The sequence below is a fragment of the Mastomys coucha genome, unplaced genomic scaffold, assembly GCF_008632895.1.
Source record: "Mastomys coucha isolate ucsf_1 unplaced genomic scaffold, UCSF_Mcou_1 pScaffold21, whole genome shotgun sequence".
Taxonomy (NCBI): Eukaryota; Metazoa; Chordata; class Mammalia; order Rodentia; family Muridae; genus Mastomys; species Mastomys coucha.
In genome coordinates, this window is record NW_022196904.1 from 129,847,394 (window position 1) to 129,875,321 (window position 27,928).

Below are 27,928 nucleotides of genomic sequence, written 5' to 3' on the forward strand. Positions count from 1 at the left end.
GGAGAGGGAGAGGGAGAGGGAGAGGGAGAGATGTTCTGCCCAGCTTACCTATTCTCCCCTGCAGATGGCAATGAAGGCTAATTTTTCTGTATTTTCACAGCTCCATCTTCTGCTGAGTGTGGGCACCCAGAGCCAGAGCTACTCCCAGCTCACTGGTGCCACTTGCCTGCCCAGCCTCCATCTCAGCTGTACCTTCTTACTTCCTCTTTTTAACTCCAGGTATCACAAAGCAGATGTAAGATGCCCTGATTCTGCCTGAGTCAGCACTGGTGATAAATTTCTGCGAAGCTTTTTCCTTTTGCATGAGATTCCAGATCAAAGCATGGCCAGCTTTATGTTTTATCCTCGGTGTCCAGCTTGGTTTCCCAGTCTGTGTTTCCAAAAAACTATTTTACCTCAAGCACCTGATGTCCCCTAATCAATACTGTGGGTTTCTGTACTGTCTAAGGAGGAAAAAATAACAGAAGTAACCATCTCAGTCCTTGTCCTCAATACAGGAGTTAACTGATTGAAGAGGGACTAAGCAAGGTGACAAAGACCTGCTGGGAAAGGCGCAAACCTGTGTATGTCCTCTAGGCTAGCTCACGCAAAGGGCTAGTACAATTAGGATCTGCCTCTCTACAGGCTAGATTCAAGAGGCCTTTGCTGTTCATGCCTGGGGCTCCAACGTCCTATTGTCATGCATCCCACACAGCAGAGGGCTCTTATAAACTCAGCTAGGCTTTAGGTAAGGATGACTTTGAGTCTCCAGTGTTCTTCGCGTGCATGATTGTTCTAATAACATAAACATTAAGCACGAGTGTGCGGCAATGTACCAAGATAAGTGCACGCATCATTTGAGTAAATGCTGAGAAAGTGTGGTCCTGCCTTGGATAGTCAGCTTAGTGAAAAGCCCCCTTGCCATAGTGGTTGGCTGCCAGCTCTGTCACTCTCGGCCACAGGGTCACTCCTTTAGTGTTCAGGACAAAACAGACCCACAACACTTAGCTCATGTCACATATGTCCCTTTCCCCTCTCAGGCTGGCCACCTCTTATTCTGGAAAGTTCTTTAGGCCATAGTAAGCACATGTCCCCTGAGAACTCTCCCATGTTCTGCTGCGTGTTCCACTAGGCATCTCACATGTGATTAGACTGTTAACATGGAAGAGGTTATGAGAGTATAAGATGCAGGCAAGCTCTGCACCCCATGTGGTTATAACTCATTTTAGTTTGTCTCAGAATGCTCAGAGCCTAATAGGTAGGTACCTTAGACATTATTTATTGAAGAAATGATGGTGGGAAAGTAAGAGAAGGGATGGGAAGTGGATAAAGAAAAAGAAGGACTCCTGGAGTGTAGAGGAACCAGAGGGCTTTGTTAGGCAAGAGCTGGGCAGGAGTGGGTGGGGCTGTCCCTGGATACATCAGTCGAACTGGTTCCAAGGGGATCCAAGAGCTCCAAGAGACAACTAGCAAGCCATCATTCAGAGTGACTTAGATTCAGTTTTGAGGAATGAAAAACAAATGCTCAGAGAATTAGATGAGCTAGAGAAAGAAGGGAAGAAAAAAATCTTTTCAGAGTTGTTGATTTCCAGTGTCTCCATGGGGGTCACTAGGCCATGTTCTAGGAGGAAGAACAACACATTTTCTTTGAAGAGAAAGTATACCATAACATTTCACTGAGAGGAAATAATGCTCAGTCTTCCTATCTTAATGTCTCCAAACTGGGAAGTCTTCTGACCTTTAGATTTTAGTAAAGGATGTTGCTTTGAAACCATAAAGCCTTGCGTTGAAGGGCTTATGTTGTGAAGCTTAAAATCCATGAGCTCAGATATGCTTCGTAGGAATTCTATCAGGAGGCAGAAAGAGAAGAGTCCATTTTTAGAGTGGCTACCTGCAGTTTATTTAGTATGGTAAAAGTTCAGAGCAAAGTATGAAACCAAAGAAGACAGGTGCTCAGAAGAAACACTCTGAACGCAGCCTGCCTGCCCGTTTCCTGTGCTTCCTTTGCACCTGTATATCCCACCCAGTACCCAAGTGCGGCCTTTCTTTATCCCTACTTCGGGTTCTTTGTTAATGTTTCTTTTGATGTCTCCTTTTCCTACAGACAGCAACCAGTTCTCTTAACTCCCAGCCAGCCCTCCTCCGAGTTCCCAGCCCAGCCACTTCGAAGGTTTCTCCCAACCGTTCCTCCCTCGGTTCCCCAAAAGTCTGCATAAACAGTCCCTTCTCTCAGTTTTCCCAATTCTAGCAGTTCCAAACTATAACAACTATTCTAGCTTATCTGCTCAGCTCAGCTTCTCCTGGCTCAGCTGCTACCGTCTTCTCTTCTCACTCTGCCAGCCCAATTCCCTTTCAACTGTCCCCTAACAATATCTTCTCTGGCTCAACTTGGCTTCTCCAGCAATTGTCTCCTGTTTTCACTCTGCTCAATCTCTTTTCTGTACCAGCTGTCTTCTTTTCTTTGGCCCCCTACTGGATCTTCTTTCCTTCTGCACCAACTGTCTTCTCTAAACCTTGTCTCTGACCACACTCGCCTGGCCCCTAATCCCCTCCTCTCAGATTCTGCTGGAATTTTATATGCTCTCCTCTTCCCCGAAGTCCAGGAGGCAACAGGGTACTGAAAGTCATAGGGTCAAGGAGGTCTCTTAAAGGAGCAGTTGACTAGCAACTGGAGATCCTTTAAAGAGCCAAGAATACAACGTTAATCATACTAAACCCAAGACCATTTCCCCTTCCTTCCCTACTTCTCCAAGAATTGGGTATGTATAGTAACTGCTGTTGGTCCCTTTTTCTTAGGGATTATTTTCAATAATGGACCCACATGGAAGGACGTGCGGAGATTTTCTCTAAGCATCCTCCGAGACTGGGGAATGGGGAAACAGGGTAATGAGGCCCGCATCCAAAGGGAGGCACACTTCCTGGTGGAGGAGCTCAAAAAGACCAAAGGTTAGTGTCTCAGCAGTCGGGAAGAGTTGTGGGTAGGCTCCCAAGGACACTCGACAACCTGGGGGCAGTTGGCAGCTAAAGGAACCCTGGAGAAGGAAAGGGTCAAGTTGGTCCCCTGGTACTGCCTTCTCAATTTGAGTCCCAGCTCTTTCCAGGAGAGCAAAAGTAGCTGCCAGGCATGACTGTTGTTCCCTAAGTAGCATTATAAAGTAAAGACACTTGGAGGCTCACACATTCACTGTGTCCTCAGTGAGAACTCATGGAAGGCTGGGATGGCTAGGGAAGGCATTAGTGAGGGGCTCACACGTGACCTGTTTTCCAGGCCAGCCTTTTGACCCCACCTATCTGATTGGTTGTGCACCCTGCAATGTCATTGCGGATATCCTCTTCAACAAACGTTTCGATTACCATGACAAGAAGTGTCTTAGGCTCATGAGTTTGTTCAATGAAAACTTCTACCTGCTGAGTACTCCCTGGATCCAGGTGACCACACTCCTTCTTTTCTATAAACCTTCAGTTGGACTGTTTCCATTGGAAGGGGAAGAAAAATTCAGGTTGCATGAGAGGGACAGGCCTAGAAAGTCAACATACAGGAGGGTATTTGACTGGGTTGGCTCAGCATCCTTCTCACTTCAGGACCTGTGTATACTTTGAAAGTACATGCACATTCCTACCCACATGACTTGGAAAACAGCACTCCCAAAAAACACCATTGAACCTAATATTTTAAATAGTATGATAAAGACAATCATAAGTTCATTGTTTGGAGGCCCCTATAAGTTACATAGTTTTGTTCTCCTTAGTTTTACAATTACTTTTCGGATTATCTGCAATACCTACCTGGAAGCCATAGAAAAATCATGAAAAATGTGTCTGAAATAAGGCAGTATGCACTTGAAAAAGCCAAGGAACACCTTCAGTCACTGGACATCAACTGCGCCCGGGATGTGACTGACTGTCTTCTCATAGAGAAGGAGAAGGTACAGAACAAGACGGGCTTGCTGGGATGGGTATAGTGCATTCAGGTCTGACATTATGACCCACTCGCTGGTGTTCACACTGAGCACCATGGTTGCATCTTGATGGCCATGGTTTCTCATAAAGACACTTGGCTTCAGCATGACCACCATTCTCTTCTCTGCTCACATTTGGGTAGGCATAGACCCTCTGTTTAGCACTCTGTAGGCCAAGATGAACTGCAACCCTTTGAGAAATCTAGTCTTATCTGAGAAAACTTCAGCATACCTTATGATATTTATTAATCAGTTTGGCTTAACTTCCAGAGTTCTAGGCCTCCCCACCTTCATTTTCCTCCAGCCTCTAAGCCTCTTGCATGCCTATCCCTTACTTTCTTGCTGAAATAGCTTTAAGACATGAAAACCCTACACTGATTTCCTCTAGATAATTTCCACTTGAGAAATTGCCATCAACTCAGCCTCTTCCTGCCCCTGGTCCAAAAAGAATGGTCTTGAGCCTGAAAAGAGGCTGAGCCTGACCCCTACAGCTTAGAAGGTCATTATCGTTATTAGATCATTTTGGTACTGCTGACCAAGACAAGACCCTGCAGCCTGGTTAAAAACCCCTTTCCTGTGTTTTTCCTATTTCCTGGAAGCATCAGTTTCCCTTGTTGTGAGGCAGAAAGAGCTCCTGATAGCACAAGGAGTCTGATAAAACCTGGTCGCTCCCTGATAAAGAGCAATAGGCATCACCTTCTTACATCTAAAAAGATCTTACCAGATCCCTATCTGTCTCCAACTTCACAGGAAAAACACAGCCAAGAACCCATGTACACAATGGAAAATATTTCTGTGACTTTGGCCGACCTGTTCTTTGCAGGAACAGAGACCACCAGCACAACTCTGAGATATGGGCTCCTGATTCTCATGAAATACCCAGAAATTGAAGGTACATGAACGAGAAGCCAAACTCCCATGTGTCACAGCTGAGACTTGTCAGGGTCACCCTGTCAGCTGTCGTTCTCTGGCCGCTTACTTACCTTCCGTGCCCCACTCACTAAATGAACTTCTTTAAAAGCATATGACCTTGTATGGGCCAGGACCTCGTATCCTGAAGACTGGCTAGTCCCCAACACACTCCACTGGGATGTTTATGGCCCATTGCTCAGATGGAAAGGGGAGTGAGTCTGTGATCTGCTCTGTAAATAATTTCTAATGAAGAAAATAATGTTCCAATTTCCCCTGAGAAACATTTCCTGGATTTATAGGCTGAGACAGGGATACCAGCCAAACTATAGTCATCACAGAGCATCTTACCCCAGTACGCCCTGAAGAGGAAATTGAAAGAGAAACAATTGAGGCTATCCTAAATCCATTTCACTTCCTCTTCGAGGCTTAGAAAGCAAAATCTGGGCAGGAAGAATTCTGTGCCTGAAACAAGCACAGGGACCTAAAACCGGTATGCAGAGGGTCACACATACATTTACCAGGTAGAGAAAGTATGCAGACCCTACATGTAAGTCTCTGAGGCTCACATTTAGTAGAGAAACTGAGGGGGCTAACAAACTAAGGTGAAGGTGTTCAAAGGCCAGAAACTCTGCCATTCTCGGAGCTGGGCATAGATTTGGGCAACTACTGCATACAAAGTAATGTTTCCCAAGAACATTATTGTGTGTCTGTCTGGTCCAGGGCCAAGATCTGAGCTCTGGCTTCCTGTCAGCAATGCCTTTGACTTTCCACACCACAGAAAAAAAAATGGAATGTGACTAAAGTCCAAGGAGGGAAATGTACAAATTACAGTACTTAGAACTTTTATTACTGTGCTAAGGAAACATAAACTTTAAAATGTTTTAAACTATTAATATAATGAATTTCTAATATAGTCAAGGAGTAAGTAAACGTGACAGCCATCTATACATCGAGTGCCAAATTGAACATCTATTGACATTTTGTGATGTTTGCTTCAGAGCTATTTAAAAGATGAAGCATTATACAGTTAGCTAGAGCTCCCCTAACTCACACTTCCCTGCCTCACTCCCCAGATACAGTGATACTTCAGGTCCACTATGTAGCATGCCCGTGCGACTTGGACATTTAATGTTAACATCAACACATAACTAATATCTTATTTTATGCATGCTTTAGTATTATACCATACCATACACAACTTATTGCAACTTGCTTTTTTCACTCCACATATTATAAAGTTCCATAGTAAATCCCAAAGACAGAAAGACCAAGGAACTTGACAAAGATTGCTGTTGCTTGTCATAATCATGGGGACTTTTAAATTTCATTAACTATAGACTAGTCTATCACCCTCTTCCAATTTTTAACAATAGTAAACTGTCCTAGAGTAATAATGAAAAGATTTTCCTCTAAGAAGAAATTTCCAGGACCCTATTATCTCTACTCCTGATAATAAAGGGATTGGAAAAACTATCACCAACTATGACAATAGATGCCCAAACTTCCTGTCAACTGTGAATAATCTCACAGGTCTTAGCTTTCACTGACATTTGTAGAGACATGATTTAACAATTCAAAGTACTTAGAGATTATAAATGTAGGCTAAATGCTCCATAAACATCTAATGGGTGGCTTGGCGGATACACAGAAGAATAATTAGATAAATATGTAGGTGAATGGAGCTATTGGGGGATCATTAGATAGATGGCTGAGTGGGCGAATGAGTAGGTAAGAATGTAGAGGGTACTATATTGGTTTGGGTAAATAGGTAAGTGGACGGAAAAGTGGGTGTGTTACGGGGGTACATAGGTGAGCAGGTAGATGGAAATGATACAGAGACATCAATTCTAGATTTAACCCTTGAGATTGACCTTATTTATATCTTGGCAGAAAAACTTCATGAAGAAATTGACAGGGTTATTGGGCCAAGCCGTGTACCTGCTGTCAGAGACAGGCTGAATATGCCCTACATGGATGCTGTGGTGCATGAGATCCAGAGATTCATCAACCTTGTCCCTTCCAACCTGCCCCATGAAGCAACCCGAGACACAGTGTTCCGAGGATATACCATCCCCAAGGTCAGGCATGAGTTGGAAAGCACTCCATGGGCATCGTCCTGTTAGTTTATCACCTAGGTTACCCTTCAAGATAGAGACTCAAGAGCACCTTTGACTTGCATATATGGCTAGATGTGCAAATCAAGCCAGCATTCATTTCTGCCCTGCAGAGTCACTCCAATAACCTCATGACCAAAGAAATCAAAGAAATGGAAAATGCCACCTCAACTGGTCCAGAGGACTTGTGAACCACTCTAAAACTAAGATACAGTGGCAGCACAACCCAGCCTCAGGCCCATCCTATGAAAGATATAGGGCCCTCCTTTTCATTTAGACCTGATCTGATCCTTGTCTTTTTTTTTCCTGTAGTCCTTAAATAACAACCAAAATTATGTTAACCTATATATGTAAAATTGCAACAGCCCTCTTCACTAGGGTCTTCCAGATGAAAGCCTATGTTTTGTTAACTTGACTGAAAGAACTTCTATTTCTTCCAGGGTACAGTTGTGATTCCAACTCTGGACTCCCTTTTATATGACAATTATGAGTTTCCAGATCCAGAGAAGTTTAAACCTGAGCATTTTCTGAATGAAAATGGGAAGTTCAAGTACAGTGACTATTTCAAGGCATTTTCTGCAGGTAAGCAGAGTTCAGGAGTCATGCTTCCCTGGGAAACTGTCTTCTTCAATCCTAAACTTACTCCCCATGTGCTCCTCCACCATCCTAGATGAGTACTACCATCCCAGCTCCATTATGCCCCTGTAATATATAACCCAACTACATTGCTCCCTGTTCAGAGAAGTCAAATGGCATATTTCACAAGGAGTCCAGGAAATGAGAGTTCTGGGTGGATTATCACAGAATGGACGTGGTTTTCTAATTAATTGTTCAGCTATTTCTATTCTAACCAGACTCAGTAAAAAGCTCTCAAAACTGTATTACCTAATTCTTCATAAGTTTCAACAACAATTACTAAACTCTATTCTCTAGCTACCTGGACTCTTCTTAGGAAGCATCCAACCCTCCCAGATGATCCCATCGCAGGGCATCACCTAGTGTTCCTGTAAAGGGAGATCCCACAGCTAGTTCGATAAATTTAACAGCCAATGTTTACATCGGCTTCGCCTGCCCCAGCTTCCTGAAGTTATGGTGGATACAGTTTGGGTCCATTTCCCTAAACTACTACTTCTTTATGCAGTGGAGTTCTCAATGAGTGTTGCTGGTCTGAATCAGTGTCCCTGACATTCATGTTCTCTGACATGTGGGCACTGGTGGTCTAGGACCAATGGAAAGGGATGGTGAATCCTAGTTTAGGTGGTGTGCCTCCTCCTACACCTCCAAGCCCTCAATGTTATTAGTGCTAGCTCCACTCAGGTCCCTCAGTACCTCATCAGCAATGTTGTCACTTCTAGGAAAGCGTGTGTGTGTTGGAGAAGGCCTGGCCCGCATGGAGCTGTTTCTGCTCTTGTCTGCTATCCTGCAGCATTTTAATCTGAAGTCTCTGGTTGACCCTAAGGATATTGACCTCAAACCTATTACAGTTGGCTTTGGCAGTATCCCACCCCAATTTAAACTCTGTGTCATTCCTCGTTCATGAGACCTAGAAACTGCCTGACACTGCTGCCCATCATTACCCCTTAAAATATGACTGTTTAAAAAATTCCAAGCATATGGAGTTCCTATCATAAAATGAAACAGAAAAGAATAAATAAAATATTGATGAACTATGTTATGTTAGTTGTGGATTTAATGAGAGTCTTGTCCCCTTGCCCATGGGAAAGTTCCCCAGTGAGTGAATAGCATTTCACAGCCAGTAGTATAACAACTTCCAATCTATCTGTTCATGACTTCTCATAATAATTTGTTTGCATACACATGGATGATCCTGGTTATATGCCCATCACAAAGACAATGAATTAACAATATATTCAAAGTTCTTTTACCACATAGGTATCATATTCATAGGTTCTTGGGATTATAATGTGAGCAGCTTTATGCTGACCCTACTTTCCAGCTCATTTATGTTGGGGTACTACTGAAACCCAAAGTTAACAGACACCACAACAGTGACACCACTTAAGGCATTTGGATCATCACAGCTTCACAATGGCAAGATTGCTTCTAGGAAAAAAAATGTCATTTCAAAATTTGCTTTGGGGCAGAGATGTTTCAACTTCATAGATTACCATTAGAGAAATTCTCAAGTGGCAAGGGAAAGATAGGATGTATCTAGGGGCCATTAACTAATTGTAGCATCATCTAGCCACTGTCTAAGGTTGACACCTGGTCAGCAGAGTCACCAACTATCTTCTCTCAGAGTGGTAAAGCTTGAGTTGGTTCAAGCCCGGGTGTCTTTTTGAGGAAGGAGCATTAACTTCACAGATACAGTTGCAAAAAGGCATGGTGGCACACATCTTTAAACCCAGCACTCAAGAGGCAAAGGCAGGCAGATAGATCTGTGAGTCTAGGGCCAGCCTGGTCTATATAGCAAATTCCAAACCAGCCAGGACTAAAACAGAGACTGTCTCAAAACAAAGAAACAAATAAAATAGGAGTACAGTTCTTTAGAAGAATTAATCTGGCCTTAAGGAATTTACTATTGCTTCTAGTGTACATATTTCTTCCAAGCTTGGCATACCCATACCCATCTTGAAAATACAGTAACTGTGGCAACCTGTAGAAAACTTTGTTCCTGGATCATGGCAATGCTATACAGCAAACATCAAGATTTATAAGAATAGGGCTGTTAGCATTCTACATGGAAGGGAACTATCAAAAGACCCTCAGGAGACCCTTATAAAATCCTCTTCTAGGACTCCACTAAATTCCCAAATGTCACATTCCGTAAGGCAAGGAGGAAAAAAAAAACCTGACTGAGGCAGAATTTTAAAAGGTATCACTCTTGTAAACCACCCTGCTAACTCATGACTGAGTTGGATATGACAGAATCTTTCCTTTTTGTCCCCCTTCCATATTTGGGGTAAATACACATTCATTTGCATCTTACCAGGAAAACCACAAAACAAATGACAACCAAACAAGGATCCAATAGAACCGAAGATGAATGGGGAAGTCTGCCCATTTATGCCCTCCCCAAACAAAAGAGCATTTTTAGTTTAGGATGTTCCTAGCACTAGTTTGGGATTGCTCACAAACAATATAGACCACATACAGACTTAAATTTCATTTATTTTGCTTGAAGAATGAGATGGTTTATAGCAAGAATTAAGAGCTGGTGATGTATCTTCCTTATGTTTCAAAGCGTATGCTATTCTGGGCCTATATGAGGGAACTAAATTACAAAGTGGCTTCAGATCCTGTGAGAAGGTCCAGATCTGTATCCTTCTGTCCAAGAGTAGAAGAGTGTGTCAGATACTAGTGGTGAGCAAGAGACAGGGAAAGCATTTACTAAGGGCTTGCAGTGTGGACTCTAAGCAAGTTGATACTCAAAATTGAGCCAAGACATCTCCAGGTTCAAAGACTTGAGGGGCTTGGCCCCAACACCCATTCTTCCACTCAGCGCATCCTCAGATGAAGCAAGCTACACAAAACATCCCCATGTGATGCTTGGAGTTCATATGTCCTCCAGGCTGAGGAGGGCATTAGGTCCTGCTTGGCGGGTGCTCTTGGACTGTCTCCTCGTGGACTTCTACGGGCTTAGGACTGGCCTGTAGGAGGCAAAGGCCCAGGCATTTTTCCCTGCTCCTACCACCCCCTTTCCACCTTTCTGCGCCCATGCTACCATGAGTTTACACCTCTGCCTTAGCTGTGCCTCCTGCAGTAGGAATGCCCTTTCCACACACTATACTCTGGAGAATACCACTTTCTCCCTTTCCCTTCTGCTCCCAGATTTACCATCCTCCAAGAGCTGTCCTCTTCGTTTTGCGTACTCTGAACTTGAGCAAGGATCTGTACCCCACGCTTTTCCAGTTCTTCTTTCAGCCTGTTAAGGAAGAGTGAGTAACAAGAATGAAAGCACGAAAATCAAGAAAGTATGAAGAGACATACAGGCAGAACAGGGGAAACAGCTGCCACTCATCTTCCTGGGAGAAATGAAGACACAGGAGCTCCATGCCTACCTCTGCCGTTTCTGCTGGAGCTGGTAGCACCTGTGCTGCAGCTGCTGGTGCTGCTGAGCTGCAGCCTCTAGGAGCTCCTCGGCTTTCTTGTTCTCATCCTTGAACATCTGCCTGATAGTGTGGAAATGAGTCAGTGCGGGGCATTTCCTTCTCCTACCCCACCCTGCATCTTACATTGCTGCAGCTGCCTCTTGGCTTCGGAGAAAGAGTCCCTCAGTGAGAGTAGAAGAGCCCTCAGGCCCACACAGGGCACACAGCCGATGTTTCACATCCTCCAGTTTTACCTTAATCAGTTTCTCTACAGAGAGAAGGAAGCAGGTAAGGGCAGGTTGGTGCAGGTGAGAGCCACCCTCCTGCCCTCACCTTACCTTCCTTGAGCAGCTGCTCCTTGCTGCTGTCCAAAGCACACATCTCCTTTGTCAGATGTTCAGGCTTCTGGGGTGGGGGGCACAAACAAGAAGATATGTCCAGATCTCCTGGCTCCCTCGAGCTTCAGAGAAGCCTTACAGATCTAATCATCTCTCCTCTAAGTACATTTCACTTCCTAGTACCCTGCTCCTTGGTGTACATCAGCCATGGCATAACCTCAGGGGCACTGATCTTGCTATTTCCCTCTCCTTGGACCTATTAACCCTGTAATAAGGTTCAAGGGAAAGTATTTGAAACCCTAAAATCTGCAATCCTACAATCCTGAGCCACTCTCTGGGGATTTAGTTCTTCATGTTTCTTCCTCTCTTCTCTCCTCCTGGCCTCCTCACTGACCTAGAGAACACTGAATGGACACAGCAACATGAGTGAATGTAAAAGACCAATACTGAAGACATCAAGTATCTCAAAAGTGGTCACCAGGGGCTGGATTTACAGTGACAGCAGGACCACCAAGGCTTGCATAGAACAAAGTATAATAGGTAGCATAGCGTTGTATGACTCACATGAAATTCCAAGGTGTCTTTATGTTGACTCATCAAAGTCTCTAGATGTTCTTCAAAATCCAACCTAGGAGCCAACCACAGTGCCATGATGGCCATGAGCTACCACAGAGCATGGCCAAAGTCTATATAGTACCAAGGGACTTTGTGTCCACTCTTCCACAAGGAATGCCTTCACCCCCTTGACCATCCAGGACTATGCCTGGCCATCCAGGCATTAGTATACCTATAGCACATCCACAGCCCAAGCCTCATGCCTTGAGGTTTACCTCAGTTTTCTTAGTTTGGCCTTCTCATTGTCGATCTGGGAGTTCAGGAAAGAAATTCTCTCTTTACATTCCTGCAACATGCTGTGCTTCCTGGGAAGGAAACCAACACTCAGCCATGTTCTCTGAATGACTCTCCTGGAGTGAGGGCTGGGGGCTTCTACTCTGTTCCTCTGCATTCAAGCCTGTGTCTAACATAGCAGGTTGTGTGGGAGGTAACAAGAACACTTAGGGAGACCACTGCAGGCATGGCATCTTACTTCTGTGCCTCACTCTCCTTCTCCTGGCAGTGCAGCTGCATAATCCTCAGGGTCTCTGTAAGAACAACAACAGTGCCCTCTGAGTGCTTGGTAAGGCATCTAATTTGGCAGATGGAACAAAACAGATCACGTGAAGTCTGTGGGCACTTGAGTGGACTTTGACATTTTCTGGGTCTAGTAAAAGCCATAGAAATTACACAAGGTTGGAAGTTCTTAAGTTTCTAGCTACTAGAGAGAGTGGGCTTGGACAGGGTGTTACAAAGCCTCGAAATGGGAAATATGGGAATACCTTCCTTTCTGTTCAAGATATCCTTCAGACGTACTTTCTCTTCATGTACTAGAAAAGATGATGAAGGTTCAGGCATTAGAGAGAAAACACAGAAATGTGAAGGGAAGTCATATGAGAGGCAAGGTGTAACAGTGACCCTAACCCAGATGTAGTGTCCTTGAGGTAAGTTCCTACCCCATGGGTGTCCATGTTCCTGTAGACACAATGTGCCCTCATTTTCACAAAAGATATCATGACCATGTATAACAACCATTAGGACTGGGGAAAACACCATCAAATCAAAAGGGCTATGTGATCAGGCAATGCGAGATGACTAAAAGGACCTCTCCAATAATACACAGCTGCTGGTGTGAGGCAATAACTTGTGTTATCTGGGCCAATACATGGAGAATCATCTCTGCAAAAGACTCAGGGCAGAAGTGTCCTCAAAGGCATTTCCACAACTCTCCTACTAGAAGATGGGAATGCTAGAAGAAATGACGTTGGAGAAGGAGAAGAGTCATGGCCCTGGTGAGGCTATCAAGTGCCTGCAGGATTAGAACTCTAAGACACAGAAACGTCTAGTGACTCTCAGTTAACTTACATAAGTCCAGTTCCTTCTGCAGGGTATCCCAGACAGTCTGGGCCTCTCCAAGCTCCTCACTGGCTTTCCTTTTTGCTTTACCAAAGAGTAGGACAAACATTTGGTGAGTATGGCCTCAAGCACAAATAATGAGATTTCATACTCTTCCCCAAGAAAACCTAGAGTGGGCCCAGACTTTACAAACCAGGAAACGGGGCTTTCTAAATCCTGTCCCTTCTTGCTAGGCTCAGGTGGCAGCAGGACCGTGTTCACAGGCAAGTGACTATGGCAGTTACATGCAGAAGGGCCCTGAACCTATGCTCTCATGAAATAAATAACTACAGAGATTTGAACAAGGACCCCTGAACTTCCACTTTTTACTGGGCCTGGCCTGTTAAAACATGTAGCCAGTCCTGGATGGCAGCCAATCATTCACTCTCATGCTGAGCTCACCTTGCTGGACCTCATTAATACGGTTAATCAGGACCTCAATCTGGGGTTCTAGACTTCCCACTGCAAAGCAAAAAGGAAGCATTATTGATAGAGTATGTCTGCCTGGGATTCACAGAAGTCTCCTAAGCATCTCACATATACGGGTGCTACATTGTGGTCTCAATCTAGGATTGTGGGGACAAGGAACAGACCAATACAGACAACTGAGTCAAGCTGTAGGAATTTCGGTCAAGAGAAACGAAGCAAGGGGAGAGGTCAATAGGCAAAGGTCAGGAAGTGCTTCTCAGATAAGGGAAAGTGTCTTGGGAGTCTTCATCAAGGAAGGAAGGCCCTCAAGCTCTCTGGGTAAAGTGAAGGGTGCCCTGAGGAGGAAATGAGAGAGAAACAGGATACATATGACCAAGTAGAAGGTGGCAAGATGTGAAGAGGAAGAGGGTTACTGGTAAAACCTCTGGATATCACTGACTACAGTGAGTCAAAGGAGACCTGGGACAGGACGTTGGGAAAACATTTTGCCTTCTATTCACTCTCATGCTGCTATAACTTTGAATCATCATGAATCCCTTTTTAGTTCAAAAACTAAAATTTAAGGGGCCAATGAAATGGCTCAGTGGGTAAAGGTACTTTCTACCAAGCCTGACAATCTGAGTTTGATCCCTGGGTCCCTGGAACTCACACAGGAGGAGAGAATTTAAGATACCTTCTGACTTCATTACATGGTATGTGTAGGCATGAACATTGCACACACACACACACACACACACATATGTATATATATACATATATATATATACACATACATGTATACACACACACTAATTTTTCCTTAAAATTAAAACTTATGTTCAGAAGCATCTATTTTATGTGTATGAGTGTTTTGCTTGCATATATGTATATGTACCATATACATATGTATATGTACCATACATGTACCTGGTACCTACCTGCATCAGATCTCCTAGAACTAGACTTACTAATACTTATGAGACACCATATGAGTGCTGGGAAACAAATCTGTCCTTTGCAAGAGTAGTTAGTGCTCTTAACTACTGGGTTATCTCTCTACACACACATCCAGAGTTAAGTTTTAAAGTTAATAAAGTAAAATAAAGTAAATAAGTATTTAAAGTAAAATAATTTCTTATTTTTGTGAATAGCAGTGCTTGGATATGAATCTATATCTGCCTGACTTCAAACCTCAGGGTAAGAGACACGTGACCTTTCTGCAACTTGTTCACCATTTCCATTAAGTCTTCAATTTTCTGTGTGGACCCACGCTGCCCTGTGGAAATAAAACCAACGCAAAATTAAATTCAACCTCAGCAGTATAAACAGCCAGGAGAAGGATCAGTACCTAGGCCGGTACTGAGATCAGCTGAGGACTGATCTCTAACCAGAGCAGGGTTACTGATCCTTGTCCCGAATGGATAGTACAAAAAAGTGAACTGCGCCCTTCCATGGTTAGCCTTTTCCTACAGGGTACAATAGCTCCACACAGACTCTTCATAAGACTCAAGGTGAGGGCAGTGCTATGCTTAAGTTCTCTTGTGCTGCTGGTATTCCCAAGCTAGGTCTCAGAAGTATGACACTGGGCTACTAGGTGTAATGATATCTACCTGCAATCTTAGAACTTAGAGAAAGTGGCAAGAAGATCAATAGTCTGAGTACAACCTAGCCTTTATCAAAAGTTCATCAAGTTCATCTTTTTTTTAAAGACTTAGTTATTGATTACATGTAAGTACACTGTAGCTGTCTTCAGACACTCCAGAAGAGGGTGTCAGATCTTGTTACAGATGATTATGAGCCACCATGTGGTTACTGGGATTTGAACTCAGGACCTTCAGAAGAGCAGTCGGTGCTCTTACCCATTGAGCCATCTCTCCAGCCCCAGTCAAGTTCATCTTGAGCTACACAGAAATCCTGACTCAAAAAGGATTCATCAGAACCTATTACAAAAGCCTATGCTCAACAAAACTGGTAAATCTAGATGGATGATTTACTAGGCAGATACCACATACCAAAGTTAAATCAAGATCAGTAAAACAGTCTCATAACCCTTAAGGAAATATTAGTAGATGGTTTTAGTGCAGAATTCTACCAGACCTGCAAAGAACAGCTAATACTAACATTCCTCAAACTATTCCAGAAAGTATAAACAGAAGGAACACTACCTAATTCAATCTGTGAAGCCACAGTTACTCTGATACCTAAACCACACAAAGACCCAATGAAGAAAGAGAACTTCAGGCCAATTTCCCTTATGATTATCAATGCAAAAATATTCAATATTCACCATGATCATGTAGGCTTCATCCCAGAGATCCAGGAATGGTTCAATGTATGAAAATCCATCAATGTAATCCACTGTATAAACAAACTCAAAGAAAAGAATCACATGATCTTCTCATTAGATGCTGAAAAAGCCTTTGAGAAAATCTAACACCCCTTCACATTAAAAGTATTGGAGAGATCAGGAATTCAAGGCCCATAACTAAACATAATAAAAACAATATACATCAAACCAACAGCCAATATTAAAGTAAATGGAGACTTACTTGAAGCAATCCCACTAAAATCAGAGACAAGACAGAGCTGCCCACTCTCTCCCTATCTATTCAATATAGTACTCAAAGTTCTAGCTAGAGTCATAAGACAACAAAAGGAGATCAAGGGGATACAAATTGGCAAAGAAGTCAAGGAATCACTATGTGCAGATGATATGATGGTATACATATGCGACCCCAAAAATTCTACCAGAGAACTTCTATAGCTGATAAACAACTTCAGCAAAGTGGATGACTATAAAGTTAACTCAAATATATCAGTAGCCTTCCTTTATACAAATAATAAACAGGCTGGGAGAGAAAACAGAGAAACAACACCCTATTGTGAATAATATAAATAATATAAAATATCTTGGTGTGACTCTAACCAAACAAGTAAAAGATCTGTATGACAAGAACTTCAAGTTTCTGGAGAAAGAAATTGAAGAAGACTTCAGAAGATGGAAAGATCTCTCATGCTCATGGATTGGTAGGATTAACACAGTAAAAAATGGCCATCCTACCAAAAAACAATCTATAGATTCAATACAATCCCCATCAAAACTCCAACACAATTCTTCAAAGACATGGAAAGAACAATTCTCAATTTCATGTGGAAAAACAAAAAACCCAGGATAGCGAAAACAATTCTCAACAATAAAAGAACTTCTAGGGAAATCACCATCCATGACTTCAAGACGTACTACAGAGCAATAGTGATTTTTTAAAAATGTATGGTATTAGTGCAGAGATAGACAGGTTGAATAATAGAATAGAATTGAAGACCCAGAAATAAAACCACACACTTATGGAAGCCAAAACCACACAGTGGAAAAAAGAAAGCATCTTCAATAAATGGTGCTGGTCTAACTGGCAGTATGTAGAAAAATGAAATGGATCCATATCTGTTACCTTGCACAAAGCTCAAGTCCAGGTGGATCAAGGACCTCAACATAAAACCAAATACACTGAATCTAATAGAAGAGAAAGTGGGAAAGAGCCTCAAACTCATTGGCACAGGGACAGGAACAATTTCCTAAACAGAACTCTAATGGCTCAGGCTCTAAGACCAAGAATTAATAAATGAGACCTTATGAAACTGAAAAGCTTCTGTAAGGCAAAAGACACAGTCAATAGGAAAAAATGGCAGCCTACAGATTGGGAAAAAAATATTCTCTAACCCCACATCTGATATATCAAAAATATATAAAGAACTCAAGAAATTAACTTCCAAAAACACAATTAAACCAATTTAAAGATGGGGTACAGAACTAAAAAAAGAATTCACAACAGAAGAATCTCGAATGGCCGAGAAGCACTTAAAGAAATGATCAAAGTCCTTACTCATCAGGGAAATGCAAATCAAAACGACCCTGACATTCCACTTTACACCAACCAGAATGACTAGGACCAAAAACTCAGGCAACAGCAGATGCTGGCAAGGATGTGGACAAGAGGAACACTCCTCCATTGCTGGTGAGATTGCAAATTGGTACAACCACTCTGGAAATCAATCTGGAGGTTCCTCAGAAAATTGTAAATAGATCTACCAGCTATACCACTCTTGGGCATATTTGCAAACGTTGCCCCACCATACTAGGATAGGTGTTCCACTATGTTCATAGCAGAGTTATTTGTAATAGCCAGAAGCTGGAAAGAACCCAGATGTCCCTCAGCTGAGGAATGGATACAGAAATTGTGGTTCATTTACACAATGAAATACTACTCAGCTATTAAGAATGAAGACATCGTAAATTTTGCAGGCAAATGGATGGAACTAGAAAATATCATTGAGTGAGGTAACCCAGATCCAAAAGGGCATGCATGGTATGTACTCATTAATAAGTGGATATTAGACAAAAGTACAAAATACCTAAGATACAACTCACAGACTGCAAGACGTTTAACATACAGAAAGGCCCAAGTGAGGATGCTTCAATCCCACTTAGAAGAGGGGAAGAAAACAATCACAAGAGGTAGATAGAGGGAGGGATCTAGGTGGAAGATGGGAGGGGGAGAGGAAAGGGGGGAAGGACCAGGTATGGGGGGCTGGACAAAAGAAGCCCAGAGGACCAGCAGAATGGAAATATGCAGCCTCTGGAGGTGGGAGGTGAGGGGACCCTCTAGAAAGTACCAGAGACCTGGGATGTGAGAAACTCTCAAGACTCAATGGGAGTGACCTTACCCAAAATGCCCAACAGTGGGGATAGGAAACTCGAAAAGTTCATCTTCAGTAGATAGACTTAGCCTCAAGTTGGGGGATGGGTTACCAACCCACAGTCAAAATTTCTGACCCAGATTTGTTCCTGTCTAAAAGAACTGCAAGGACAAAAATGGAGAAGAAACTAAAGGAAAAGCGGTCCAGTGACAAACCCAACTTGGGATCCATCTCATGGGGGGTTGTGGGGCACCAAGGCCTGACACTATTAATGGTGCCATAATGTGCTTACATCTGAGAGGCCCTACCAGCAGCTGACTGAGAGTGACACAGATACTTACACCCAATCATTGGACTGAAGTCGGGGACCCCTATGGTTGATTTAAGGAAAGGACTGAAGAAGGTGAAGTGGAGGGCCACCCCATAGGAAGACCAGTAGTCTCATCCCACCCAGATCCCAGGGCGCTCCCGGAGACTGAGCCACCAACCAGGTAGCATAAAGGGCCTGGCTGGAGGCCCCTAGCACCGCAAGAGGGTCTGGTCAGGCCTCAGTGGGAGAAGATGTGCCTAATCCTCAAGAGACTTGAGGCCCCAAGGAAAAGGGAGCCCTGTGGGTGGGGAGCATCCTCTCAGAGAGGGGGGATAAGAAACCATGAAACAGGGGCAGGGGGACAACAGCTGGATTGTAATATATATATATATATATATATATATATACACACACACACACACACACACACACACACACACACACATACACACACATATATACATACACACACACATATATATGTAAATATTTTTAAAAAGATGTAAACTCTCAGCTGTTGTTCCAGCACTATGCCGGCCTAATGGCCTGCCTGCTACCATGATACCTGCCATGATACAAATGGACTAACCCTGTAGAAACTGTAAGCAAGCCCCCAATTAAATGCTTTCTTTTATTAAAAAACAAAACAAGCCAGGCGGTGGTGGCGCACGCCTTTAATACCAGCACTTGGGAGGCAGAGGCTGGTGGATTTCTGAGTTAGAGGCCAGCCTGGTCTACAGAGTGAGTTCCAGGACAGCCAAGGCTACACAGAGAAACCCTGTCTCGAAAAACCAAAAACAAACAAACAAACAAACAAACAAACAAAACTAAATATATATATATTTAAAAGCAACTAATTATTTTATGTGATTGAGGAATTGTTGGTGCTGTTGTATAGCTGTGGCAACTGTTATTTTTCTGGAGTGCTTGTCCTCTAGATACATATGGGACATTTATGGGTGACACTGCTGTCTGAGGTGGTCGGTCATAAAACAGAGGACTGGCAACCAATCATAAACATCAAAGCTGGACAGTGGAGACAGACACAGCGTAAGCCCACCTTGCTCTACCCTTTTGGATAAACCTAAAAGTATCACAACAAAAATACCGTTCTACCGCCCCATACACAGAAAAGTGCAGAAAAGTTCTGAGGGCGGAAGTTTTGTTCCGGTGCGGTCCCAGCACCCCCTTGGCAGGGGCGCTACGATGGCATCAAGCTCTGGACAGCAAAAGGGCGACTCCAGCTCAGTAGGGTCACAGGGCTTCGGGCCAGGGGCCACAGGCCCTGGTGCAGGCCCTGGTGACAGGTGTGTGACATACAACACCACCACACTAGGCCTGGCATCACAGCGAGACAGCAAGCTGGCTTCTCCTCAGTCAGTCCCCTCCAGGGGTTCGCGCCCACCCGAGCGGATCTCCTCAGACCTCGACAGGCGGCCCGCTCACCCGGCCAGCTCACCAGGCCAACCCAGGCACCCTTCAGCCACTACCTCTGGCCCCCTCAGGCCCGTGGAGCAGGTCTGCTGATCCCTCGGGCTCCATACCCAACGGCTGCGGTCTGGTGGCCATACTGCTCCACTTCCTCGGCTGCCACAGCAGCTTCCAGGCTGTTACACACTGCGCCTGCGCAGTACGCTGCGCGGGTAAACTCTGAAGAGGACCGCGTGGCCAGCTGCTGCGCATGCGCGGGCGTAAAGCGTTGCCCCCACCACCACCACCACCAAAAGTAAATCCTACCTAAATGTGATAGTCGGAGTGAAAGCAGTGTTTAGCCAGTTTCGGAGGCAAGTGCATGAACAAGCATGAAGGCCTCACCTTCTTCAAAGGTTAGGGTTATGGCTATTAGGAATAGAATTAAGGTCGTCAAAATTAGGATTTAGGGTTAGAATGTGGAAATTTTCTACTCTCGGACAGAACGGTGATGCTGAGCAGACCCATGATGCCTGCTGAAAGAACCCCAAGGACCTTCAGTGAACATACTAAACAGCCCAGTTCCCAAGAGACTATTCACCACTACTTCAAAAAAGCCTGTAGGTGTCTCCATCCACACCATGCCTAAGCCGTCTTGCCAAGACAGTCCAGGTCTGAGCACTTCTGGCACATTCTACACCGACCTGAAGAGTCTCACCTTGCTCATCTATGACTCGGGTACAGAATTTCTTATACCACAATACCCCAACAGTCCATGTGTCTGGTAGTTTGCTGGTCCCAATTCCAGTCTGAGGCCTCAAAATATCGCCCTGGATTACACTGGGTTCTCAGAATTCTTAGTGGAGGCAGGGATGGGGGGCGAGTCTTGTGGACTCCTACCCTGAACAGATGCTAAGTAAGGCTCACTGGATTCCACTCAGCAACCACTCAAGAAATGCAAGTAAATGCCTGGCTCTCAGATTGTTCCTGATAGCTTGGAGAGATGCTTTATATACACATTGCATTAATAAGACAGCATTGGGTGGCCATAGATAGTATAATATATTAATAATTATGTATTCTGTTTTATTGAACCAAGAATAAAATACTATATGTGCTAAATGCTAAATACTAAAATTATATATATATATATGTATATATATATATATATATATATATATATATATGTATATATATATATATATGTATAATCTTAGTATTTAGTACATATATATGTATTTTATATTATATTTTTATATTATTTTTATATGTATATTTAGTATTTAGTACATATATATGTAGATATAAAGAATTCTGCCTTCTGCTTCATTGAGGACCAAAAATAAAATTACATATATATATACATATATATACATATATATTTGAACTTTTCTAAAATAGACCATACCCTAGAATACAGAATAAATCTTTACAAATTCAGAAGGAATGAAATCACTCCTTGTGATTTGATTATCTGATATATTGATAGGATTATCAGAGCACAATCACATATATATATATATATTTGATAGTGATTGTTTATATATATAATTTTTCATGATTAAAAATGTGAGAATGTAATAGTCACATGTTTGTATATTTTAAATGGCAGCAAATAGACATGCACTTCTTTCCTACTTATGATGGTTAATTTTCATTGTCAACCTGATGGGTTTAAGAATTACCATGAAACACATTCCTGGTTATAACTGTCAGAGAGGTTTAACTGCAGAGTGACTTGACCTGAATGTGGAAAGCTCTGTTGGTAATGAAGTCCTGGACTGAGCAAAAAGAAAAGGAACTGAGCCCACATACCCAGCACCCTCTACCTCCTGACCCTGGAAGTACTGTGGCCAACAATGTCCTGATCCTGCCAACACTCCTCCCCAACACTGATGGACTCTATCTCCTTGGCCTGTAAACCAAAATGAAGTCTTCCACCCTTAAATAGCTTCTTGTCGGGCTTATTTTGTATGTTAGAAAAGCAACTAACACACCGTAGGCCTCTTACTGGACCTAATTTACAAATTAACCTTTCTTATAGGTATAGGTATATGTTTGTAGGTTTTAGGTATCTGCAACTACTAAATTTGTTTATTATTTTTAAAGGTTTTCTGGTAGAACTTTTGGGATTGCTAATGCATAGTATCATGTCAAATAGGGATACTTTAACTTCTTTCCCTATTTGTCTGCCTTTGATTTGCTTCTCTTACCTTATTGCTTCAGCTGGTACCTCAAGCCCAATGTTGAAAAGAAGCTGGGAAAGTGGACATCCCTCTCTAGTTCCTGACTTCAGTAGCATTGCCTCAAGCTTTTCTTTATTTAGGATGATGTTGGCTGTGAGTGTCTGTCCACAGCTTTTATTACGTTGATGTATGTTCCCTCTAGCTCTACATTTTCTTTTTTTGTTGTTGTTGTTAGATATCTTCTTTATTTACATGTCATATGATATCTCCTTTCCCAGTTTCCCCTCCAAAAAGAGAAAGAAAGAAAGAAAAGAAAAAAGAAATAAATAAAATTTTTAAAAACCCTGTTCCCCCCCCCACTCTACATTTTCTATGACCTTATCATAAAGGTATTTTGGGTTTTGTCAAAAGCTTTTTCTGCATCTATTGAGATGTATGTGTGATTTTTGTCTTTATATCCATTTAAGTGATTTATTACATTTATTGACTTGTATAAGTTGTATATCCATGAATTCCAGGAGTAAAGACAACTTGGTCATAGTGTAAAATCTTTTTGACATATGCCTATATTTTATTTGTAATGTTTCAGTGAGAATTTTTGAGTCTCTGTTCATCAGGGATATTAGCCTGCTGTTTTCTTCTTTTCTTGTGCTTTTTCCTGGTTTGGGTATTTGAGTGATACAAGCTTTGTTAGAATTTGGGAGTGCTCCTTCTATTTCTGGTTTTTGACTAGTTTAAGAAAAATTGGGTGTAAATAATTACTGAACGACTTCTACCCTTAATCCATGTGAGCCTGGACTGTATTTTTCAGCTGGAAGGCTTTATTATTACTGTTTTCAATCTCCTCATTGGTATGGGTCTGTCTAGGTTGATGGCTCCTTCGTGGTTTTTAGTTTAATGGAGTATTGGTTTTTAAAGCATTACCTTATAAAATTCTGAATCCTTTTGGTGTCTGTTGTAATATTTCCCTGCTTGTTCCTGAGTCTGTTACCTTGGCTCCTCTTTCTTTTAATTAGTTGAGCCAATGGTCTCAACTAATTGGGTCAACTAGTTGGGTCAATGGTGTTTATCTTCTCAAAATACCAACTCAGATTCATTGATTCTTTCTATTGTTTTCTTTGTTTCTATTTCATTGGTTTACATTCTGATATATCCTTAGGAATTATTTTATTGTTTTGTTTTGTGTTTGGGTTGGGTTGGGGTTGGTTTGGTTTGGTTTTTTGGTCAATAGTGTTTTGCTTTACTTTTGCTCTTTGGGCTATCTAGTCTCTGGTTTTTGTTCTTGGTTACCTAAGCATCAGGGTCCTTATTGCTAATGGGTCTTAAGTCAAACCAGACATTGTTTGGAGATTTCCATAGAACTTCCTTGGCCAACAGCTCAACCGAATGCCTCACCTGGCTGGCTATAAGAGATGTCCAACTGAGACTCCATACCCCCCATTACTAGGAGTTCTCATTAAGATTGCCTTCATAGTTTCCACTGAACTAGATTTCCATACCACCCCCTAAACACGCTGGAGTCATCAAAGAGAGAGGAACCTCAGTTGACAAAATGCCTCCATGAGATTCAGCTGTAAGGCATTTTCTCAATTAGTGATCAGTGGAATAGGGCCCAGACTACAGTTGGTAGTGCCACCCCTAGACTGATAAGAAGATAGGCTGAGCAAGTCGTGAGGAACAAGCCACGAGGGGCCAGCGAGTAAGCAGCGCCCCTCTGTGGCCTCTACATCAGTTCCTGCCTCCAGATTCCTGCCCTGTTTGAGTTCCTGTCCTGGCTTCCTATGGTGATGAACAGCAATGTGGAAATGTAAGCAAATTAAACCCTTTCTTCCCTAATTTGCTTTTTTGGTCATGGTGTTTTGTTGCACCTGAAACTCTGACTAAAACATCCCCAATTCAAGCTGTCTCTCCTCACACTCTCTCCCTCCATCCCATCCTCTCACCCACTCTCAGTCCACCCATAAAATCTATTCTATTTTCCTCTCCCAGGGAGATCTCTGCATACCCTCTAGCCCTGTACTAACTAACCTCTCTGGGGCTATGGATATTCCTTAATTATCATTTACGTAACAGCTAACATCCAATTATAAGTAAATACATACCACATCTGTCTTTCTGGGACTGAGTTACCTCACTCAGGTAACTAGTTTTCTCTAGTTCCATCTATTTGCCTGTGAATTTCATGATGAAATTTTTAACAGCTGAATACTATTCCATTGTGTAAATGTTCCACATTTGTTTGTCCATTCTTCAGTTGAGGGACATCTAGGTTGTTTCCAGTTTCTGGCTATTATGAATAAAACTACAATGAACATGGTTTAAAAAGTATCCTTGCAGCAGGATGGAGAATCATTTGGACATATGCCCAAGAGTGGTATACCTCAGTTTGAGGGAGATTGGTTCCCAACTTCCTGAGGAACTGCCATATTAATTTCAATAATAATCAATAATGTAATCCCACTAGCAATGGAGGAGTGTGTTCCCCTTGCTTCATAACCTCACCAGCATGAGCTGTCACTTGTGTTATTGATCTTACCCATTCTGACAGGTGTAAGATGGAATCTTGAAGTAGTTTTGATTTGCATTTCCCTGATGGCTAAGGATACTGAACATTACTTTACATGTTTCTGAGCTGTTAGAGATTCCTCTATTGAGAATTCTCTGTTTAAATCTATAACCCATTTTTAAACTTAGATAATTTGGTTTTTTTTGAAATCTAGTTTCTTGAGTCTTTTATTTATTTTGAATATTAGTCCTCTATCAGATGTGGAGTTGCTAGAAATCTTTGCCCATTCTATAGGCTGCCCTTTTTACAGTGCCTTTTGCCTTACAGAAGCCTTTCAGTTCCGTGAGGTTCTATGTATTAATTATTGATCTTAGTGCCTGCTCTATTAGTGTTAAGATCAGAGAGTCATCTCTTGTGCCAATGTACAAGAGTGTTCTCCATTTTCTCCTGTATCAGGTTCAGTGTATCTGGTTTTATGTTGAGGTCTCTGATCCAAATGGACTTGAGTTTTGTACAGGGTGATAAGTACGGACGTATTTGCATTCCTCTACAAGCAGGCATCCAGTTTGATGAGCACCAATTCTTGAAGATGCTGTCTTTTCTCCAGTGTATATTTCTGGCTTATTTGTCAAAAAAAGGGGGGTCTATCTGTGTTTGAGTTTGTGTCTGGGTCTTCAATTCTATTGATCAACATGTCTGTTTTTAGTTAGCACGATGCAGGTTTTGTTACTATAACTCTGTAGTACAATGAAATCAGAGATAGTGAAACCTTTAGTAGTTATTTTATTGTTCAGGATTGTTTTAGATATCCTGAATTCTTTTTCCATATGAAGTTGAAAATTGTCCTTTCAAAGTCTGTAAAGACTTGTGTTGGAATTTTAATGGGAATTGCATTGAATCTTTTCATATGATGGCCATTTTTACTCTGTTAATCCAACCAATCCATGAACACAGGAGATCTTTCCATCTTCTGATAGTTTCTTAAATTTCTTTCATCAAAGACTTGAAATTTTTATCATGCAAATCTTTCATTTGCTATTATACAGTTACCCCGAGATATTGTGAAAGGTGTTCTTCCTCTGATTTCTTTCCTAGTCCATTTGTCATTTATACATAGGAGGACTACTAATTTTTTTTAATTAATCCTGTATCCACACAGTTTTCTAAAAGTATTTTACCAGCTGTAGAAGTTTCCTGGTAGAATTTTGGGGGTCAGATACGTATACTATCATATCATCTGCAAATAACAATACTTTGACTTTTTCCTCTCCAATTTATATCCGCTTGATCTCCTTCAGTTGTCTTCTTGCTCTAGCTAAAACTTCAAGTGCTGTATTGAATAGAGAGTAGACAACTTTGTCTTATCTCTAATTTTAGTGGAATTGCTTTGAGTTTCTTTCCATTTATTTTGATGTTGCCACAAATTGCCTTTATTATGTTTGGGTATGTCCTTTGTGTCCCTAATCTCTACAGGACTTTAATTATGAGGTGTATTGGATTTTGTCAAAAGCATTTTCTGCATCTATCTAATGAGATGATTATGTGGGTTTTGTCAATCAGTTTGTTTCTATGGTAGATTAAATTTATTGATTTTTAATATGTTAAACTATCCCTGAATCTCTGAGATAAACCCTACTTGATCATGATGGATGATCTTCTTGTTATACTTTAAAAGTCTGTACTCCACCAAATTGAAAAACCTAAATGAAATGAATAAATTTCTTGATATATATAAACCCACCAAAGTTAAACCAAAAGTCATATAAGCAATTTTAACAGACCCATAACTGCTAGTGAAATGGAAGCAGTAATTCAAAAATCTCCCAACCAAAAAAGGCCAGGTCCAGATAGAGTGAACATGGAATTTTACCAGACTTTCAAAGAAGAATTAACTCAAACACTATCCAAATCATTCTGCAAAATAGGAACAGAAAGAACATTGCCTAAACCTTTTTACCCAAAGACCCAAAAAAGAAAGAATATTGCAGACTTATTTCCCATATGAACTTAGATGAAAAATTACTCAGTAAAGTATTTGCAAACCAAATCCAAGAACATATCTAAAAGATCACCTACTATGATCAAGTAGGCTTCATCTCAGAGATGCAGAAAGAGTTCAACATATGTAAATCACTATATATAATCTATCATATAAACCAGACTAAAATACAAAAAATATCTGATCATCTCATTAGATGCAAAAAGACCTTGACAAAATCCAACATGTCTTTATGATAAAAGTCTTAAGGAGACAAGAGAACAAAGCACATACCTCAAAATTAAAAAAAAAAAAAAAAAAAAAAAAAAAAAAAAAAGGCAAATTACAGAAAGCCCACAGCCAACATCAGCCTAAACTGAGATAAATGCAAAGCATTTCCACTAAAATCAAGAAACAAGACAAGAATGACCCCTATCTCCATGCCTATTCAGTAAAGTACCTGAAGCCTTAACTAAAACAAAACAAAAAGATAACTGAAGGAGATTGGGGAATACAAATAAGAAAGGAAGAACTCAGAGTCTCTTTATTTTTCAGATGATATTGTTTTAAGCATAAATGACCCTAAAAACTCCTCCAGAAAATTTCTTCAGCTAAAAAACACTTCCAGCAAAGTATCAGGATACAAAATTAGCACACAAAAATTAAGTCTTTCTATATGCAAATGACAGACTGAGAAGGAAATGAAGGAAGCAATACCTTTCACAATAACTATAGATAAATAGGTAGATAGGTAGGTAGGTAGGTAGGTAGGTAGGTAGATGATAGATAGATAGATAGATGGATAGATAGATAGATAGATAGATAGATAGATAGATACTCTAACCAAACAAGTAAAAGAATTATCTAATAAAAACCTTAAGACATCTGAGAAAAGAATTGAAGAAGATATCAGAAGATGGAAATATTTCATATGCTCATGGATCAATAAGATTAATATAGGGAAAATGACCATCCCACCAAAAGCAATCTACAGATTCAATGATATTCCCATCAAATTTTCAACACAATTCTTCACAGACCTTGAAAGGAAATTTTTCAGCTTCATATGGAAACACACACACACACATACAC

The 27,928-nt window shown here is 41.6% G+C and overlaps 2 protein-coding genes across 3 annotated transcripts in view; one reads left to right on the plus strand and one right to left on the minus strand.

Annotated features, from left to right (window-relative positions):
• The window catches only part of LOC116103187 (cytochrome P450 2E1), a 10,447-nt gene extending 1,813 nt beyond the window's left edge, over window positions 1-8,634 (plus strand). Inside the window, exons 3-9 of the mRNA XM_031388740.1 lie at window positions 2,776-2,925; window positions 3,248-3,408; window positions 3,729-3,905; window positions 4,689-4,830; window positions 6,741-6,928; window positions 7,405-7,546; window positions 8,320-8,634. Coding sequence (XP_031244600.1) covers window positions 2,776-2,925; window positions 3,248-3,408; window positions 3,729-3,905; window positions 4,689-4,830; window positions 6,741-6,928; window positions 7,405-7,546; window positions 8,320-8,504 — 1,145 coding nt within the window. The 3' untranslated portion in view covers window positions 8,505-8,634. The remainder of the gene's footprint in view (window positions 1-2,775; window positions 2,926-3,247; window positions 3,409-3,728; window positions 3,906-4,688; window positions 4,831-6,740; window positions 6,929-7,404; window positions 7,547-8,319) is intronic.
• A 1,442-nt stretch (window positions 8,635-10,076) lies between these two features.
• Window positions 10,077-20,386, minus strand: Syce1 (synaptonemal complex central element protein 1). Of its 2 annotated transcripts, none has more exons than XM_031388741.1 (13): window positions 20,247-20,386; window positions 14,965-15,027; window positions 13,746-13,805; window positions 13,314-13,388; window positions 12,731-12,778; window positions 12,442-12,496; window positions 12,185-12,274; window positions 11,919-11,982; window positions 11,355-11,421; window positions 11,161-11,284; window positions 10,987-11,097; window positions 10,763-10,850; window positions 10,077-10,575 (listed from the first exon to the last, which is right to left on the minus strand). In XM_031388741.1, the coding sequence occupies exons 1-13, from the start codon at window positions 20,323-20,325 to the stop codon at window positions 10,510-10,512; spliced, it is 990 nt and encodes a 329-aa protein (XP_031244601.1). In that variant the 5' UTR covers window positions 20,326-20,386; the 3' UTR covers window positions 10,077-10,509. The 2 variants fall into 2 exon arrangements, with proteins under 2 accessions (XP_031244601.1, XP_031244602.1); XM_031388742.1 differs by having other exon boundaries at window positions 20,301-20,366.
• Between the last annotated feature and the right edge of the window lie 7,542 nt (window positions 20,387-27,928).

Excerpts from the sequence above, each read along its gene's own strand:
- Syce1 (XM_031388741.1), bottom strand. The coding sequence starts at position 20,325 with ATGGCCACCAGACCGCAGCCGTTGGGTATGGAGCCCGAGGGATCAGCA. Across the intron at positions 12,497-12,730 it reads TATCTTGAACAGAAAGGAAG|AGACCCTGAGGATTATGCAG; the intron begins GTATTCCCATAT and ends TTGTTCTTACAG. Across the intron at positions 12,275-12,441 it reads AAGGAGAGTGAGGCACAGAA|GAAGCACAGCATGTTGCAGG; the intron begins GTAAGATGCCAT and ends TTTCCTTCCCAG.